Source organism: Scardinius erythrophthalmus (assembly GCF_964197995.2).
Source record: "Scardinius erythrophthalmus genome assembly, chromosome: 13".
NCBI lineage: Eukaryota > Metazoa > Chordata > Actinopteri > Cypriniformes > Leuciscidae > Scardinius > Scardinius erythrophthalmus.
In genome coordinates this window covers 1,340,406-1,359,332 of record NC_138233.1, presented here as the reverse complement: position 1 = coordinate 1,359,332, position 18,927 = coordinate 1,340,406, and the positions used below count along the sequence as shown (strand labels likewise).

Here is an 18,927-nt window from a genome sequence, read left to right as displayed (position 1 = left end):
AGCATTACAGTAATCTAGTCTCGAGGTCATGAATGCATGAACTAACTTTTCTGCATCAGAAACTGATAGCATATTACGTAGCTTAGCAATGTTTCTAAGGTGGAAAAAGGCTGTTTTTGTAACATACGAAATATGATTTTCAAAAGACAGGTTACAATTGAGTATAGCAGAGGAGAATATGACAGAAAGACGAAGAGGGAGAAGAAATGTGTTGCAGACAATGGATGACAGTGAGTTAATAAGACGCTATAGATTAGATCGTGCAGGGATCATGTTTGTGACTGATCTTATTAGAGACGCGCTAACATCTCTGACACTGCGCAGGAACGCCATAGCGCCAGAAATTAAAGTAATCAAGATATTTATATAATAAATATATAATATATATAATAAATAATAAAGATATTTGGCGACTGGGAAAATGCAATAATGCAGCAGTGATGATCTGGTCTTTCTCGTCCTTCTCGTTTTTGATTCCATGTTTGCTACATTAAAACCAACATTCAAACCACCATTTAAATAGACATGCCAGCAATCAGTGTAATTGCCAATCAAATACCTTATAGGAAATTAACAGCATGGTAAATAAAATAAAAATATTTATATACATATATATAATGTGTGTGTATGTGAGAGAGAGAGAGAGAGAGAGAGAGAGAGAGAGAGAACGGTAAAATAGGAAAAAATTATGCATGTAATCTAAAAAAAAGTGAAGGCTTAGAATAGACTTTAGAATAGCTCTTTTTTTTTTCTTGGACAACCAACCAATCACAGTCTTCAAACGGAGTGTCATACGTAGCAACGGGGTCAGCCCCGCCTCCTCACTAAAATGATTTGTCTTTTCCTTGCTCAGAGTTGCTCTCAGATCGGTCCTGAATTGCTCTTAAGCTAAGACTATACGTAGAAGTTTTTTAAGCTAAATTAAGAGTTTTCTGAGAGGATTCTAGAAGCTTTAAGAATACGGCCCTGGTGTTTAACTGTAGATGATGAAGTTACAGTACATCCTTCCAAATGCAAATTGTATTCTAAGAGATTTGGTGTACAGGTTTTTGGTCCAATAAGTAATAGACGCTGCCGAAGGATAATCCGACAATATGGGGCTGAGTTTGAACAATGTTGAACGCCACAGCCAATCACGTCGATACGCTATAACATTTGCAGCCAATCAGAGAGCACCATTCTTGACATTTTCTTATCATTTTCGACATTTGACCAATCAGAGTACAAGGAAATGTCGATGGCACGTTTACGCTTATCACCACTAGGTGAAGTCAGGAAGCTAGCCAAGTGTCAATCAAGTTGCCGAACTGAGCCGAAGGTGTACGAAGTAAAGACATAATCCTCAGGGGCGTATCAGAGGTCAAAAACGTTCAGTAGACGTCGAGCATCACTGTCACGGAGGAGACAGCATCATTTTAACAGAGGACTGTGAAACATATTTTTCTTTAACGGTATTTTCGGACAACAGGTAAGAACGCATAATGTAATTGTATATTTGAATATGTCATGTGTGCTTTTTTAATCCCATAAAGCCATGTCGGACACTGACTGGATTTCAAGGCGAAAAAAGTTTGCCATAAGTCAACGGGGCCCGGTGGCGTCCTGATGCAGGTCCGGGAAGAGAGGGACTGGGGGCGAGCGCTGGTAGTGCAGCAGGGACCAATCGTCCAGCGCTCCGGGGAGGGCGGGCCACTCCAACCAATGCTCTCAGCTGCCCGGGAAAGCATGGCCGTCAGCTCTGGATCTGACTCGACTAACGCTGGCGCTCCCGAGGGAGGCAACGTTTTACATACTTCGTTTGTAGTAGTCTGAGGAAGACTATAGGTGTGTTGGACATCAGCTGGATGTTGTGTATTCGTTCACCCACCGAACTGACCGGAGTGAATATCCCACATCTGCAGTGACTGACAGCCGCACTACTCCTCAAACAGGAGATTCATCCGCGCTCGCGTTAAAGGAGCCGATGCACAACCCTCGTAAAGATGATGATTCCACTAATAACTGCAATTGCAGGTTTCAAACAGAGATGGCGACAGAGAGGCTAAATTTACGCACTGTCTAATTAAAATGAGCCCCACCATTAGACCTAGCAACAACTTTAAACATGAACACATACTCACTAAATATAATCCAGTAATATAATCTGAAATGTGCCATTCTGCACTTTTTTTTATTCTTGATATTTTAAGTGCATTTTGATATGTATTTTACTTAAAAGGATAGTTCCCCCAGAAAATACATTTCTGTTATCATACTAATCTCATTCATAGCATTCCACACATATATGATTTTCTTTCTTCTGTGGAACATAAAGGTTATTTAGAGACTCATTATTCGAGACTTTTCCATATCCCTCAATGATATGATTTTTGGCTTCCTTATCATAAACACAATGGCTCATTTCACTGATTTACTTAAGTAAACTCAACACCAGTAATATTTATTATACATATAACATCTTTAGCCTACACTGTAAAAAGTGATTGTTGTGTAGTCACGTAAATCAAGAGATCAGATTCAGGTAACTCACATGTCTCTTTACTAGCATTACATGTTCTCTTCCCCTCTTACACACACACCAGTTCCCCACATAATACACCAACTCCCCCTAGTGGGCATTTACCCATCAACTTTATTAGTGAACACAACATCTCCCCAAGACTTCATTGATTACATCTGTACTGCAGCTTCACTGAACATTACCAAAGATACAAAACAGTATATCAGTTCATTCAAAGGTTTCCTGATTTGATTTATTATTCAGTGACGTTTCACCAAATGCAGAACAATGCTCTAATAACCAAGCATGTTTAAAATGAACATTATGTAACACTTTACAATAAGGTACATTAGTTAGCATTAGTTAATGTATTAACTAACATGATCAAGTCAAGTCACCTTCATTTATATAGTGTTTAACTTTTAAAGTTTAATTTATAGAGAATGACGTTGGTCCCCCAGACAGTGTCTCAAATGTGTCTCACGTTACCTCCAAACGTAGTAAACACAGCTCACGCAGCAGGAGTTATCTACGTCATCTGCATGTATTCAAGTGGAGGCGGAAAAGGTCACACTTATGGCACATGCTGCATTGAAAACCAAACATTGAAGCTCAGGAGGAGGAAATGAGACGGGAAAAGGAAAAATTGGAGTTGGATGCTCAAATAGCAGCTTCAACCACAAAGATCGCTGTGTTGCAAAGGTCTGATAATCAAAGCAAATGTTCACGCAGTTCAAATTCAAATTCAAAGCAGACAGAACAAAGGGTGATTAATAAAACTGATAACCAAAATGTTGATTCTTCTCAGTCAAAGGGTTTGAATCCCAGTGAAAATGAGTATGTACCAGTGAATTCAATGGCAGTGAAGCAGCTGGAGCAGTTTGTGTCTCTGCCTCACAACTCATAACAGAGAATCAGAGGACAGGATGGAAAGATCAAATATTAATTTTCACAAAGTCTGCTGTCTCAGTTTTTATGATGGCAATTTGCATATACTCCAGAATGTTGTGAAGAGTGATCGGATGAATTCCAATTAGTTGCAAAGTCCCTCCTTGCCATGAAAATGAACTTGATCCCCAAAAAATGATTTCCGCTGCATTTCAGCCCTGCCAGCTGACGTCATGTCAGTGATTCTCTAGTTAACACAGGTGCTTGTTAAAATTTTATATAAATTTATATTATTTAAATATAAATGAATAGACTGTTTTAACTCTTAAACGCAGGACGTCAGTCATGTCACTACTTCCACCTGCATCCGCAACCTTGTAACCATCTTCGCTCCTACCCTCTCCTTTGTACCGCATGTCAACCACGTCACCAAAATTGCTTTCTTTCACCTTCGTAACATTGCACGGCTCCGTCCCTCTCTGTCTACCATTGCAGCTAAAACACTCATCCATGCCCTCATCACCTCCAGACTGGACTATTGCAACAGCATTCTTTACGTACTATCAAACAAAATCATCGATAAACTTCAATATGTACAGAACTATGAGAAATATGACTAAGACTAAAACCCATAATGCAAAATCCAACTACTATAAGGATAGCCTCAGTAAGGATTTTAAGAATCCAAAAAATTAAAAATATTACCAATACTTCTGATAAACATGGTATTAATCAAATACGAGTTGCTAATACAATTCTACATGACTCTCTATCTATTGCTCAAGCATTCAATCACCATTTCTCTTTTGTTTGTTCTACCTTAATACCCGAATCTGATCCAGGTACTGTTTTTTTAATAATACTTTGCCCAGTCACAGTTCCTTTTATTCTAGGAAAATTTAACCAGATGAAGTTCAGAATGTCATTAATGAATTAAAAGTGAACAGTGGTGCTGGACATGATGGTTTAGAAAATAAGTTTATCATCCCTTATACTTATATATCCACTTACTGATTTATTCAATCCCTCTCTGTCTTCATGTGAGTTACCAGCCATTTGGAAATGCGCATGCATCACTCCAATACATAAAGGAGGAGATGTTTTAGATCTTAACAATTATAGACCCATATCTATTATATGCTCTTTTGCTACAGTGTTTGAAAAAATAATTTATAACCAACTTTCAAATTTTTTTAGTGCAAACAATCTTATCACCATTTCAATCTGGCTTTAGGTCTAACCACTCTACATCTACTGCCCTTCTTAAAGGGGGGGTGAAATGCTATTTCATGCATACTGAGTTTTTTACACTGTTAAAGAGTTGGATTCCCATGCTAAACATGGACAAAGTTTCAAAAATTAAATTGTACGTTTGAAGGAGTATTTCTGTGCCAAAAATTGTCCTTCCGGTTTGTCACAAGTTTCGGAAAGTTTTTTCGAGTATCGGCATGTGTGACGTCAGATGTAGCGGAATTTCCTTATACGGGTCCTAAGGGCACTTCTCCGGTAAGATCGCGGGCGCGCGCGCACTCGTAGACCACAGCAAGAGAGTGAAAGCAGTTCGCCATCAAAGCGCTGTGCTCGGCTTTTGGGAAGTCAATGTCACCAAAGAAGTGTGTTTTTGGTTGCCAGGGCAAGACAACCCTGCACAGATTCCCAAAGAACCCAGTGTTAAGGAACCAGTGGATGGAGTTTGTTTTCCTGAGCATAAACGGAGTTGTGCAAGACTGTTTGTTCCCTGCATTTCGATGATGATTGTTTTATAAACAAAGCCCAGATCAACGGGTTTGCAGATCGTCTAATGCTTAAGGATCGAGCAGTCACAATGATAAAGGTTTGCGGTCGTACGTTGGAACCGGACGGTGAGTAAAACTGTTGAGAACAAATGTCTCTGTGTGTTATTAGCTCGGCGCGTTAGCACAGCTTTAGCTCGGCCCACACGGCCCGCCCCCAGCCGCTGGTTTTTTTCCGGAAAGACTCGGTACAGCCTATCTTTCTTTTATAAATATAATAAAACTAAAGACTTTTTGGAGATATGAAGGATGCAATACTACTCTATAGGTACTCAAGATTAACAGGAGATTGAGTGAAAATGAGCATTTCACCCCCCCTTTAAACTCACCAATGATGTGTTCTCTGCTGCAGATAATGGTGAACTTACAGGTGCAATATTTATTGACCTGACTAAAGCTTTTGACCTTGTTGATCACTATTTACTTTTAGATAAACTCTATGCGATTGGCCTGTCTAAAAGTGCAGTTCTGTGGTTTAGTTCATATCTCCACAATAGAAAACAATGTGTTATCCTACATGGAAATAAATCTAATTTGCTGATTCAACAAAGAGGTGTGCCCCAGGGCTCAACTTTGGGACCACTCCTTTTTCTATCTGTGTTAATAACTTACCATCAATTTTTAATAACTGTTGTGCTCGACTTAATGCCGATGACACTGTCTTATATACATCTAAACCTGATCTTCCACAAATCCAAGCGTGTCTTCAGTATGATTTCAAAATTTTACAAGATTGGCTTTTTCATAACAAATTATTGCTTAACAAAACTAAATCATATCTTATGATTTTTGGTACCAGACAGAAACTCAAACCCGAAACCGATTCTTGTATAATAACTTGCTCTGACTGTACTCCTCTGCTTCAAGTTGAAAAATGTAAATATTTTGGTGTATGGCTCGGTCTTTCAAACCACATATTGATCATGTTTTACTTAAAGTCAACTATGGAATTAATATTCTTTATCGATCTCATAATTGTTTTACTCAGAGTGTGTGCAAAAAACTTGCCTCTCAACTTATACTTCAGATTTTTGACTATTATGATGTTGTTTATCAAAACTCTGTAAAATCTGACCTTTACCGTCTTAAAACAGCATACAACAGACTGTGCAGATTTGTCCTTGGATGTCCCAATGTATAATGCCCTTAATTGGCCATCTCTAAATATAAGAAGATAAATTCATTGGCTTCAACTAATATTCAAATGTTGTTACGTCCCCAGAGTTCTGGGTTCGTTTTATAGTCATTTTGTTCTGGTATTGCTTGTGGTTTGTGTGTTTGTGTTTTTCTACCAGGTAAGATGGCTTCTGTGACTGTTCCGGCAGCTGATTGGTGGCTCATCGGCTGATTGGGACTTGGAACTCCGCCCACTCATCAGTGGCTGCAGCTGGCTGGGCTCTTTAAAAAGCTCAGTTTTGGATCAGTTCTCTCTCTCTGTTCCTGCTTTTGGTTTGGTTTGTACCCTGTGTGTGTTTGGTTTTCTGACATTTTTGCTTGAAATATTTGAGAATAGTTCAATTGTTTTTGTGTGTTAGTAAACCTAACTTGTGTTTCATCTTTTTTGGAACTTGTAGTAGCAGGACGGAGCACTTGTTTGTTTGTGAATTTTTATAATTTGTATTAATTATTTTTTTTCTCTGTTGTTTATAGGGAGTTGGGGAGTAGATTTAGAGCTACCCCGGGGTATACATACATCACCCATAGGTATACTTCTTTGTCTAGAAACACCAGCTAGACCTGGGCGGACCACCAGCTGTAATTTTGTTTAGGGCGCCTTGATCGTGTGCCAGATAGAAATTGTAATTTTATTTATTTTATTTTATTTTTGGGGATTAGTATAGGTTAGGGGTGGGGTCCTTTTTGTTTATTTCTTTGTTTTGGTTCGTCCAGCCCTCCCCTTTTCCCAGGAAATTCTTATTGTTTATCATTGTTAATTATTTACAATATTACCGTGGTTAAATAAAAGCTTTGTTTTTATACGGTATTTGGTGTTTGTGTCCTTTTCTCGCGCCGCGACTCCATACCTCCTTTGCTGGTATCGGTGGGCCTGAGCAGTGGGTTGTCAGGCTCCCCTCCTTTTGGGGGAGCTAGAATGTAACAAATGTATTCATTTCAATTACCCTTCTTATTTAAAAGAGTATTTTGTTCCAATTACTTCAAATGATCAATTGGGGCACTCTGTTCAGCTTTACTTTTCTGTCCCCTGTCCCAGAGCTAAGAAATCAGTTGGCAAAAGAGCTGTTATGTTTAAAGCTACTTTAGACTGGAATAACTTACAGTACCTTCTGATATTAGATCCATCACTTCATTTGGGATGTTTAAGCATACCCTGTCTTCTTACCTTGTGATTGCTCTTGTAATGTATGATGCTGACACATTGTGTATATGCTATACTTAAATTAATTGTATTATTTTGTGACCCACGTACATACAATATCAAATGTATTTCTGCCAGTTTGACCATCTGGTGGTTGTATGGTTGTATGTATATATGTATGTGTATATGTGTATATATATGTGTGTGTGTATATATGTGTATATATATATATATATATATATATATATATATTTATATTTGTTATTCTGTGTGTGTTTGTTTGTTGTTTGTCTGAATATTGACATGTATAATTGTATTTTTGTTTATTTGATTATTGTTTTTTTGTGATGGTTGTGATGTATTTTAGGACCCCCTTGAAAACGAGATGGTGCATCTCAAGGGGTTTATCCTAATAAATAAATTTGAATAACTCAGCGCCCGCCTTCTCACCTCCACCCGCCGCCGCGATCATATCACCCCTGTCCTCTACAACCTCCCCTGGCTCCCAGTCAAACACAGGATCAACTCAACTCAAAATAGTCCACCTCACATACAAAGCACTTAAAGCCTTACTTTCCATTTAGACTAAAGTATCCTAGCTTGAAAGAAAGAACTTGATATCTTGATGTTTTAAGACAAGACTCATTAGAGCCTAGCCAAATCCAACCTTGGAAAAGATGTGTGTCAGTGTGTGTGTTAGCGTTCTTGCCTACAGGTTAAGGAACCACTGGCATTATTGGAGATTGACTGAGTTGTTGTTCAGGACATGCTGGCACCCATCAACTCAAATCTGCGACCTGGAAGGTCACGACGTGTCTGACTTCAGGGTCCGAGTGTCTGATGCATAATCTATGGAGATATGCTTCAGTCTGTATATGTGTGGAAATTATCTATTTCTTAGCCAATGAAAATCATTCAACCTGTAAGCAATGACGTAGCTTAGACCTTGGAAATGGTATAACTGCTGTGATCTGTGTAACTGTAAGTGGGGCGGCCTACGAACTCCTGTGTGAGACTTGAAGCTGACTTCTGCTGATGAAGCTGCAAACATTACACAACGAATTGTTCTACAAGTCTATCGCACCACCAACCGTGAAAAGCATTGCTATTAATTTGCAATTTATAAAATAATTGACATATATATTGTCACATAAGCCTCATGGGAATATTCTATAAATGATGCAATTAAGTAAGAACATATAAAAGCATATGCAAATTGATACAACCCTTAGTCTATATATAAAATAAAATAAAATAATATCAAATATAATATAATATTAATAAAAAATATTAAATATGAATTAATATGAATGAATGAAATGAAAAATAATAAGGCGCCCTGTACAGCTATGATCAGCTGTTCGGCCGAGCATTCAATGTTATTATGCTGCGAGCTGATGGTTCGTTGTTGCCGCGCTCTATCATTCGCACACCATAAAGAGCAAATTGTTTTTTAATGTTTCAATTTCGTGATTTAAATGACATAATTTGGAAGCGGATAATTTCTTCACAAACAGCTCATTATGACTCAATGTTAGAATGCTGCACCTACACTCGATAGTGTGAATAAGATCAGCGCACCGCAGACCACTGCATTGACAGCGTAAAACATATGATCTACGGCCAGAGCTCAGCGGAAGACAGAGAATGCCGGTCCAGCGCTGATTAAAGAATTAAATTCAAAAATAAAAGACAGTTTGACATCTTTTTTCTCGCATCTGTGAATTTATTTTTTAATCATTTGCTCTGAGATGAAGCGAATATATTTGTGCGGGAATTTCTCGTAGCCTACTATAGAAGCTAAAATTGCGGGACTGGTTTAAATTATGCGCAATCCCCACATTCCCGCACCGAAATTCAATATATATATAGATAGATAGATATAATATAATGTCTAATAATATATTTAATATATAATAATATAACATAAAATATAATAATAATAATAATAATACCGCATTAACGGCATCAGCCAAACTCTCCCACTCATATTTTTTCCTTTTGTTATTAATTCTGGAGGACAAAGTTCCAAATAAAATATTTTTTCTCATTTCTACTTCTGATAGTAGCTCCTCCAATTCACTTCTGTAAAGTTTCATTTCTTGCCGCTTGCTTTAGCCATTTTCTTACTGCTTTCTTTTGCCAAAGTGGACTCATTACCATATTTAGATACCAATTTTACGTTAATTGGGATGTACAAAGAGAATATGCGTGGGATCCTTCGTACGCAGAGATTCATACATCTGGGTTTTTTGTGCATACGCACATTTACAGCTTTGTCCGTATGCAATGTTTTAGTATGAATTCAACGCAAGTCTTTGTTCATGAGGCCCCTGGTCTTTATAAACCCAGGACGTCAATCTCAACCCTCCCCCTCATTCTTTTTTTCTTCTTTTTTTCTTTAAAAACAACAAAAACAAAACAAAACACTGTTAGCATGTCAAAATTCAATTTAATAAATTCTTAATTTGAAAGCAAGCTGTTTTTTTACATTTATTTTTTTACATATTGTGTACGACAACATTTCGTCCCATCTGTCACGGGTGTGCAGGGATTCATAGATGTCAGGAGTTCTGCTACTTCCTCTTGATTATAGACGCCAGTAACCGAGGTTGTGCGATCTCCACCGTTCTTGTACTGTCGGAAGAGCAGACCAGAGCACTGGGCTTCAACCGTAGAGGTTTTTCTTTTAATCTCAATAGTGCAAGAATGGTTGGGTGGAATCTCTATCTCCATTGTCACTGAGTGCAGGGCCTTATCAAGATTGGATGTTGTTTCAGAATTCAAGTGACCATAGTCATATTTCCCAGAAACTTTTCCACCTATTTCTACTGAACCAAACTTAACAGAGGCCGATGCCTCCACCGCTCCTCCAACCGTATGCGTACGGCTCTTTAGGAAAGCTCTTGATATGTCGCTGCCTTGATCAAACTTCACCACATGTTTGGCTGGCTTGCAGTTCTTGTTTTCAGCTGTGAACCGTTTTATCACTTCTATCTTGTCTGCCTTTACCTTTTTTTTGTCTTCACAATTATCAATTTGAAAATCCTGACCTTTTATGTCATAGTTTACAGTGAGAACTTTAGAACTTTTTATTAAACTGCCTCTGGTCATCAAACTGATACCATTGTTATCTTTAGTAATGTAGTGACCTTCAAAAATGATTATTGGATGAAATGGAATCTGGCCATTCTTTACATCTGCCCATTTTTTCCACTCTAAAATTTCAAAGTTGTCTTTATTCACTAGAAATGTACGTTCCTCCTCATTAGTACTTTGGTTCATTTCTGAACTTTTAAGTGCTTTTACCGTAACATTATCATATATCCTAATTTGAAGAATGTAATAATCATCGTTGTTATGAGTAACTTGAACTGCATCTTCAGGTGGATCTTTTGATACAACCAACTCCAAGTAATGGTTGAAAACGCGAGGTTCCTCCTCTTTCTCAGCTGATCCACGGTTGAAAAGTCCACGAGGATGACGGTGATGAGGATGGTTAGAAGAGTCTGCAAGACAAATCCAACAGAAATACACTAACCAAAGACTCATGACTTATGTTATTTACAATATTTTTAAATAAGTATATCTTCACACATGTATTATAGTTTAGTTTAGGAGTTCTGCAGAATGTATAACACAAGAACTGAAGGTGAACACACCAGAGATGTTAGAAAGATCCTCTGAGTTCCCCCCATCATACAGTGTGCAGATCTGTAGCAGAGCAAAGATGAAGAGCACGCTGAAACCCATCATCAGCTTCAGCTCAGTGTCTGGGGAATATCACCAAACATCACAAGAAGAGGAGACTGGTGGACATTACATTGATATTAATTCTTTCTCTTTCTTTTTTTTTTTTAATTTACCAGCCACAGCCAGCATTTTTGAGTTTCACGGCCCCCATATTTTGTTCTATGAATATCTGAACATGCAATATACCAAAAGAAGGAAGAGAGCACTTTAGTGTGGCAAGTGGTTTGTGGTTTCTCACCCTAAACTATGACATAAAATTCAGGATTTAGGTAAAGGTCAGGACAAAACATTGGGTTATTTGTTTAACCCAACCGTTGGGTTACACATATTGGGTCAATATGTTGGGTTATTTTCCAAAATTATTGGGTCATTTTTAAAATCGTTGGGTAATTTCTAGAAATAACCCGACTGTTGGGTTAAATAACCTACGGTTTCCGCAGGTTAATATATATTATAGTCTTTTATCAGCAGTTTGAAACGTGTTCTATCAAACAATACTAATTTTTTGACTCTTGCTATAGTTTTGGAGTTATGAGTCTTTACTTTTATGTGTCACTCAGAAAGAAAAAAAATGCTTTCAGGGCTTAAGGGGTTAATTATCTAATTAGGAAAAGTTAATTAGTTAGAAATACAGATAAGAACTTGAAGCAAGATAAAGAGATCAAGTAGACAGGAGAATAAACAAGTAGTCAAAAAAATATTCAAATCAGCAACGGTGGAAATACAGAATATACTGTGATGTTTGACGTTTAAGGAAATCCAGATGAAGTCCTAAAAGTTCATCTAATAAACCCTGAGAGTGTCGGCAGAGCAGATATATCAGGGCAGACTTCAGTACTCTCACTGAGATCATGAAATAAACAATCGCAAACTGAGGTTTTGTTGCTTTTCTTTCATTCATGTTATACATTGAATGTTATTAATGGTGAATAAATCTATGAACAATGTACTTACGTGTCTAATGTATCAGAGAAGTAATCAGTCAGACGCCAGCAGCCTGAGAACAGCAACCACTTCTTAACAACTCACAAGCACAAGTTTGTGTCTCGATGTCCTCTGGATATCTCTGAGAGTTGGAGGATGTCTGTGCTGTGCAAAACTTTGTTGGGATGTTTTATAGAGCTAGATCTAATACGGGAACCACAACTATTCAGGGGTGTGTTTACCGAAAGTATCGTGAGCCAAATATGGTTTGTATGACGTGGACTCAAAAAATCTGTATCTTGAGCCAAACGTTATGTTGTTGAACGGGAAACACATCCGTCTGAGTGAGTTTCCTGTAAAATCAGTAACTCACTGCGGTAAACTGCGGTAAACTAAAAACACTCCACAAAAAATGAATGATCTGTTTTTATAAGGGATGTCCCATAAAGTCTACAAACCTCATATTAAACCATTTTACTGCAGCTTTTTGAAAAAAAAAAGGTCACATTATTCTAATTGAGAGGCCCATAAAGACCTCATTTCTAATAAGTAGAAAAAAATAAATGGCCAGCTCTTATAAGGGATGTCCCATACAGCATACACACCTCATCTGAAACAAATTTACTGCAGCATTTTGCAGATATATGCCATTTATCGACCTAGGCCTAAAAAGTCCTTATTTTCTAATAAGTAGAAAAAACTTCTGGTCAGATTTATTTGGCGATGCCCCATACAGTATTGTAACGGACAAAACATTACTTTTTGTAATTCTGTACTTTTTGTATTTTTGTTCTTTAATAAATTCAATAGCTTTTTTAAAGGTACTGCTGGAGATAAATGTCTCTAGCAATGTGGAAGAGACTCTGACTGTAGTGTACGATGCTACTGCAGTAGCCACTAGAGGGCCACTAGAAGCACTGCTCCAGATATTGCGCCCACAGATGCGCCAGCTCCGAACACCTGAACGATGTTGCTGCCCTCACAGGTGCGCAGATGGCACTGGGGACGGGGGGGACATGACCCCCCCAGATTTTTAGTGACCCGATCCGTCCCCCGCCCTCACTATCACTACGAAAGGCGACAAAAATCGGTAAAACAGAGGATTAACCAGTGTTTTCGCTATGTACATTAGCCGCGGGTCGGGGCAGACGCGGGCTGACACACAATAATAATCTACACCGGTCACCATTACTTTGTACGGTCCACGTTCTCACTACACGCTGTTCTGTTGTCAATAAACACACGATGTCACCGATGTTTACACTCTCTCTCTCTCTCTGTGTGTGTGCTACGACCCCTGAGTGACGCCGGGGTCCTATGAGGAGCTGGTAGCTGCCTCAATCGTGCCTGTAGGAGCGGTAACGGGTAACCGGTAACCATAGTGATCATATACAATCTATGACTGAGCTGAGTCAGTGATTTTCTGAACTGAAATCGACTATAAATGCTACATAAAGGAAAATGAAGAGACAAAAAACAATCACCTCGTTTTTTCAAAAACCAAACAATGTAAGTATCCATAATGGCAAGAAGGCTTTTGCACTTAGCAAACACAGTAAAATGTGGAGATCATAATTATGCATTTAGGTGTTATTGTACAGAGCAACGGAGGATATAGATTCTTAAATTATGGGCTATGAAAAACATTTCTTAATATGTCATACATCATTTGAAAGATATTTCTAATCTATAAATTGCAACAAACTTGTAATTAACACTTAAATTTAAAATTTTGAGTTATTCTTGGACATTTGAAGTAGTTTAAGCCATTCATTCTCAGGAATATGTGTTGTATTTCACATTGTTGTGAAATTCTATAGAGGTATAGAGGGTTAACTGAAATTATAAGATTTTAAATGTTGTCCTCCTGGCCTGCAGGCAATTTCTAATGACAGTAAGGCAGGTCCTAGTCAGACAAGTGAGGATCTGCAGGAGGGCAGCCACAGTGGAAAAAGACAGCATGAGGAAGGAGAGAGAGTAGAATTACAGACAGAAGAAGCAGGGACAGAACAACAAGGAGGGACAGGAGGCAACATAGAGGGAGAGGATGTTGACATGATAATGACATATACAAAGCCAAATCAATCTGACCCTAAAGTTTTGCAAAAACAAGTGATGAAAGACCGGACACTGACATTCCAAAAATCATGGTATGAGAAGTATCCTTGGCTGCATGTTAGTATGGGTACAGATGGTGTTCTGTGTTTTCATTGCTCTAAGTACTTCAAGACAGGAAAACCAGCACAAGCCAAGAGTATAGACCCAGCTTTTGTCAGTACTGGATTTAAAAACTGGAAAAAAGCACTTGAAAAATTTTCCATGCATGAGAAATCAGAGGGTCACAACATTGCTGTTACAACTGCTGCCTATGAAAACAGGCCAGTTACTGCACAGTTGAGCAGTGGAGTCAGTACACAGCAGGCAGAAAACAGAGCTAGCCTGTTAAAAATGAACATCATCAAGGTAACCTAAGGGGGTGGTGTGGCGCAATGGATAAGACACTTGCCTTTGGTGTGAGAGACCCGGGTTCGAATCCACTGTGAGACACCAATGTGTCCCTGAGCAAAACACTTAACCCCTAGTTGCTCCAGAGGCGTGCGACCTCTGACATGTATATATAGCAATTGTAAGTCGCTTTGGATAAAAGCGTCAGCTAAATGAATAAATGTAAAATGTAAATGATCAATCATTCACTAGGTGGTTATCTGCAAAGAGGGAGGTGCACACATCTTGGGATTGTCAAAATGAGTGTATAAATTTGATGAGTTCATCAATTATCAGGACAATTGCAGATGAGATCCGGTCCCTTCCAGTGTTGCAGTATTCGATAATTATGGATGGGACAAGGGATATCTCTGGTGTTGAGCAGGAGGCGCTGTGCCTACGTTATGTTGACACTGATTTGCTGGTGCACGAATACTTTATGGGTCATTCTACAGAAACGTCCACATTTGGTATGGCAAGATCTCTTAAAATTGATTTCTTTTTCTAACATTTAAACTTAGACCACATTATTAGATTACCCTTTGACTTTATGAGAACACATAAATTACAGCTTAATGATTTTTTATTTTTTGTGTGCATGTATTTAAAGACCGCATACACCATTTTTTTGTCACTTGTGTTACCTTACTTTAGCGATATTAAAGGTGTTTATGAAATATTTATTTTTATTTTTTCAGCACATGCAGTCAAAGGTACAGAAAATTAATTATAATCTAACTAATACGGTGATTATGTTTTATTTATTTTAATCAGGTTTGTTAAAAGTGTGACTGAATGATGTTAGTTCAATTGCACAACCATGTATTTGCTATAACAATGAAAATATTTGCAAAAAAGGTTTTAAACAAGCAATGATACAATCCTTTAAAGCTTTACTCTTAAATGCAGCAGAATTCAATGAATTTAAAATGATCATTATGCCACATATGACAGATTTTATTTAATGTGAAAGAAAAAAACACTGTAACACCAGTGACATAACAAATCACCAGTGACATACATAACATATACAAATGACTCATTTCATAAGAAGTGAAATCAGAGTTAGAAAAATATCATAGACAACATTCTAAATTAACATTTTAACTTCATTAGAAAACAACTAAAATGTACAACAAAGTACATTACCTAGTAAGTACAATACCATGACATAAAAAATAGTCACAATTGGACAAATGCAGTTTAGACAATGACTAAGAGGGGAAAACTTTGAACTGTCCCCATTTTCCATTTCATGGTGCCTTTTTGCTTTTTTTTTACTTGTCCAGCTGCCCCATAACGAACTCCCAGAACCGCTGATCAATCTGAACTGAACGCTTATTTAGTGCCATGGGCTCTGGAATCAGGCATATGATCTGGTCATCACCGTACCAGTTAACATCATCTCTGGGGCTTGGCCAGAAAAACTTGTTCACTCCGTTGCGGTGCATGCATTTGACTTGCACATTGTTTTCCTCCACCTGCAGGATGATGCCAGGGTAGGGATCATCATCATATCCCACGACACACCACTGCCCAGTGTGATGCTGTTCTATGACATTGGGTCTAAAATCTTTGCCTGTTTGGTTGATTGCATCCATAGCTACAAGAGTGACCTCCTCTAGGCTGTGGCATGGACACTCAAACACCCCCTCAGCAGCCCCACAGAAACAGCTTATGTCCCTGTATTTGAGAATGCCAGGAGAAACGCTAAGGACCTCATGCATTTTCATGGTGCCTTTAATGGTGAATAGGGGCACTTGCTTTAAACCTTCATCCTTCTTCTCAACTTCTTTCTCACTCACATAGTAGAGTTTCACCTTGCTTGTGTCATTCAGCAGCTGGAAAAAGCTCTGTGCATCAGGAATATCTTTACCTTGACGAACTAATGCGTCAGCTGTTCTCTTCAGTGCAGCCCCCACTCCATCTGGTGAACCCTTCCCGTGACTTGCCTCAAAGAAGTTCCATGTCACAGTCGAGAAACCCCTCTGGTGTGGCTCCGTGGATATAATGTAAAAGTTTAAGCGGTTTTTGTATTGGGTGGCAGGGCCATCACTAAAAAAATGAAGGTTTTGGACATCAGTGTGGTCCTTTTTCAGGAAATTAAGAATAGGATCCAAATGAGCCCATATAGCTGGTGGGTCATGCCTTCTACTGGAGGAGATGGTGCAGAAGGGCAAGGGGGCCTGGTTTGCCAGATAAAGCACTCCAGTGTGGAGGGTCGCCTGCTGATGTGACCCCCCAAAGTGGACTGACTGGATTTCATTGGAGTATTTACAAGAATAGTTCTCGCTGAAATCAATGTGGATAAGGCAGTCTTTGGCAGTAAGGCTCTCTCTGAGATTCCTGTACTGGCTGTACTGCCAGCGAATATTAAAAATGTGTCTCCTGAATTTAAATGATGTTTTATTAACAAGGTTCGGGAGGAGCACGTTCAGATAATTAACACAGGTGGAGAGCACTCAGCAATCAATGGTAAGAGGTGTATATATACTCAGCAGTCTCACCTCATTCCATTGACAGTTTTTGCAGCATGTAGTCTGACAGTATCGTCCTAACAGGTCCGAATCGAGCGATTCCCGTCCGATGAATAACCTCTCGTCTTTGGAGAACCTCTGCCGCAATCCTCTGACCAATATCGCGGGCGTCAAGCTTGACAAACGGGATCATAACCGCGGGCGAAACATCCGCGATCTCCTTCCGCGTATTTCTCTGCACCGGTCCATGCAATAATTCCCGCCATTGAGAAATGGTTAGTAAGGCAATGCCGCCCTCTTCACGCGAGGGGAAGGGTCTTCCTCTTTCGTCAGGCCGCACAGCAGGCCCGCGCCGCGGATTCAGTACCGGCCAGTCCATACTCAACGTTTGCCGGGTCAACTCAGTGAGTGCTCAGCTCGGCCTTTCTCGTGTCTGTTTTGGTTGAGCTTGGCTTGCTTCAGTAGTTTGAGTCACGAGCCAGTCATGCCATCTGTATACAAATTTTTGATCGGGGGAATGCACGTTTTAAATTGTTTCTGTACAAATGATTTACTGTCATACATAATCAGTAGGTCACACGTTACGTGCAGATTGATCACAGAATCATTAAGAACCTATCGTTAACACTGTCCTGCAATTTATCTGCAAATCTCGTAAATATATTATTATAAAAAAAATAAAAATAAAAAAAAAAGCTATACAAGCATGTGTTTCATGACAAGTGTTTAGTAATCCTTAATTGAAACACAGTTAAATAAATACAAGATGCATACATTTATGCAAGCTTCGTCTTTTACCATAAACCGTCTCTTTTGTACTTAACTAAATAAACTTCAGACAATCAAAATTTTTCTAAACGCAAACTGTTATCTTTGCTTGGTCACTTAAACTTCAATGTGCATAATCCTGCAAGGATTTCATTTCGCCTCCTTTTCCTCGCGTCTTTGATCTAAAGCACAAGAAGACAAGCATCGGCTCGCTAAGCCCCACTCTCCTCCTACCTTTGTTCAGCCACACACCGCAGGAGCTCAGTTTCTCCAGGTAAGTTTATCCACTGCTGCAGCAGTGATGTCTCCTCCGGTCCTGGAGGAGCTCAATTTCTCTGGCAAAGTTTTCTCTAATATTGCAACAGTAATGTCTCCTATGCTCCCACTGGAGCTCTTTTACTCTGGCTAATCTTCTCCACTGTCACAGCAGTGATGTCTCCTCTGCTCCCACAGGAGCTCTGTTTCTCCAGCTAATTTTTTCTACTGCTGCAGCAGTGATGTCTCTTCTATAGTACTTCTCTATTAAAGAGCACTCTATCCCCTCTTTCTCTTCTTTCCTGTCTCCTCTTTCTGTCCAGCGAGCATTGGTCTCTCAGTGGACGGAGTGAGCTCTTTCCCAGTAGAGCACTTACGTTTTCTCTTTCATCCAGCGATGCAGTGTGAGAATCTCCTGGGCAAGCACTCATTTTCCTGTTTCCTTTTCCGGTCTCCTCTTTCCGTCCAGCGAGCATTGGTCTCCCAGTGGACGGAGTGAGCTCTTTCCCAGTAGAGCACTTATGTTTTCTCTTTCATCCAGCGATGCAGTGTGATAATCTCCTGGGCAAGCACTCATTTTCCTGTTTCCTCTTTCCGTCCAGCGAGCATTGGTCTCCCAGTGGACGGAGTGAGCTCTTTCCCAGTAGAGCACTTATGTTTTCTCTTTCATCCAGCGATGCAGTGTGAGAATCTCCTGGGCAAGCACTCATTTTCCTGTTTCCTTTTCCGGTCTCCTCTTTCCGTCCAGCGAGCATTGGTCTCACAGTG

General features: G+C 39.2%; 1 protein-coding gene across 1 annotated transcript; it reads right to left on the bottom strand.

Moving 5' to 3' along the window:
• Positions 1 to 9,932: 9,932 nt before the first annotated feature.
• Positions 9,933 to 12,362, bottom strand: LOC308700685 (natterin-3-like). Its single transcript, XM_081382416.1, has 3 exons — positions 12,206 to 12,362; positions 11,161 to 11,271; positions 9,933 to 11,007 (listed from the first exon to the last, which is right to left on the bottom strand). Exons 2-3 carry the CDS (start codon positions 11,252 to 11,254, stop codon positions 9,992 to 9,994), a joined length of 1,110 nt encoding a protein of 369 aa, XP_081238542.1. The 5' UTR covers positions 11,255 to 11,271; positions 12,206 to 12,362; the 3' UTR covers positions 9,933 to 9,991.
• Between the last annotated feature and the right edge of the window lie 6,565 nt (positions 12,363 to 18,927).

Excerpts from the sequence above, each read along its gene's own strand:
- LOC308700685 (XM_081382416.1), bottom strand. The coding sequence starts at position 11,254 with ATGATGGGTTTCAGCGTGCTCTTCATCTTTGCTCTGCTACAGATCTGC. Across the intron at positions 11,008-11,160 it reads GGATCTTTCTAACATCTCTG|ACTCTTCTAACCATCCTCAT; the intron begins GTGTGTTCACCT and ends TTTGTCTTGCAG.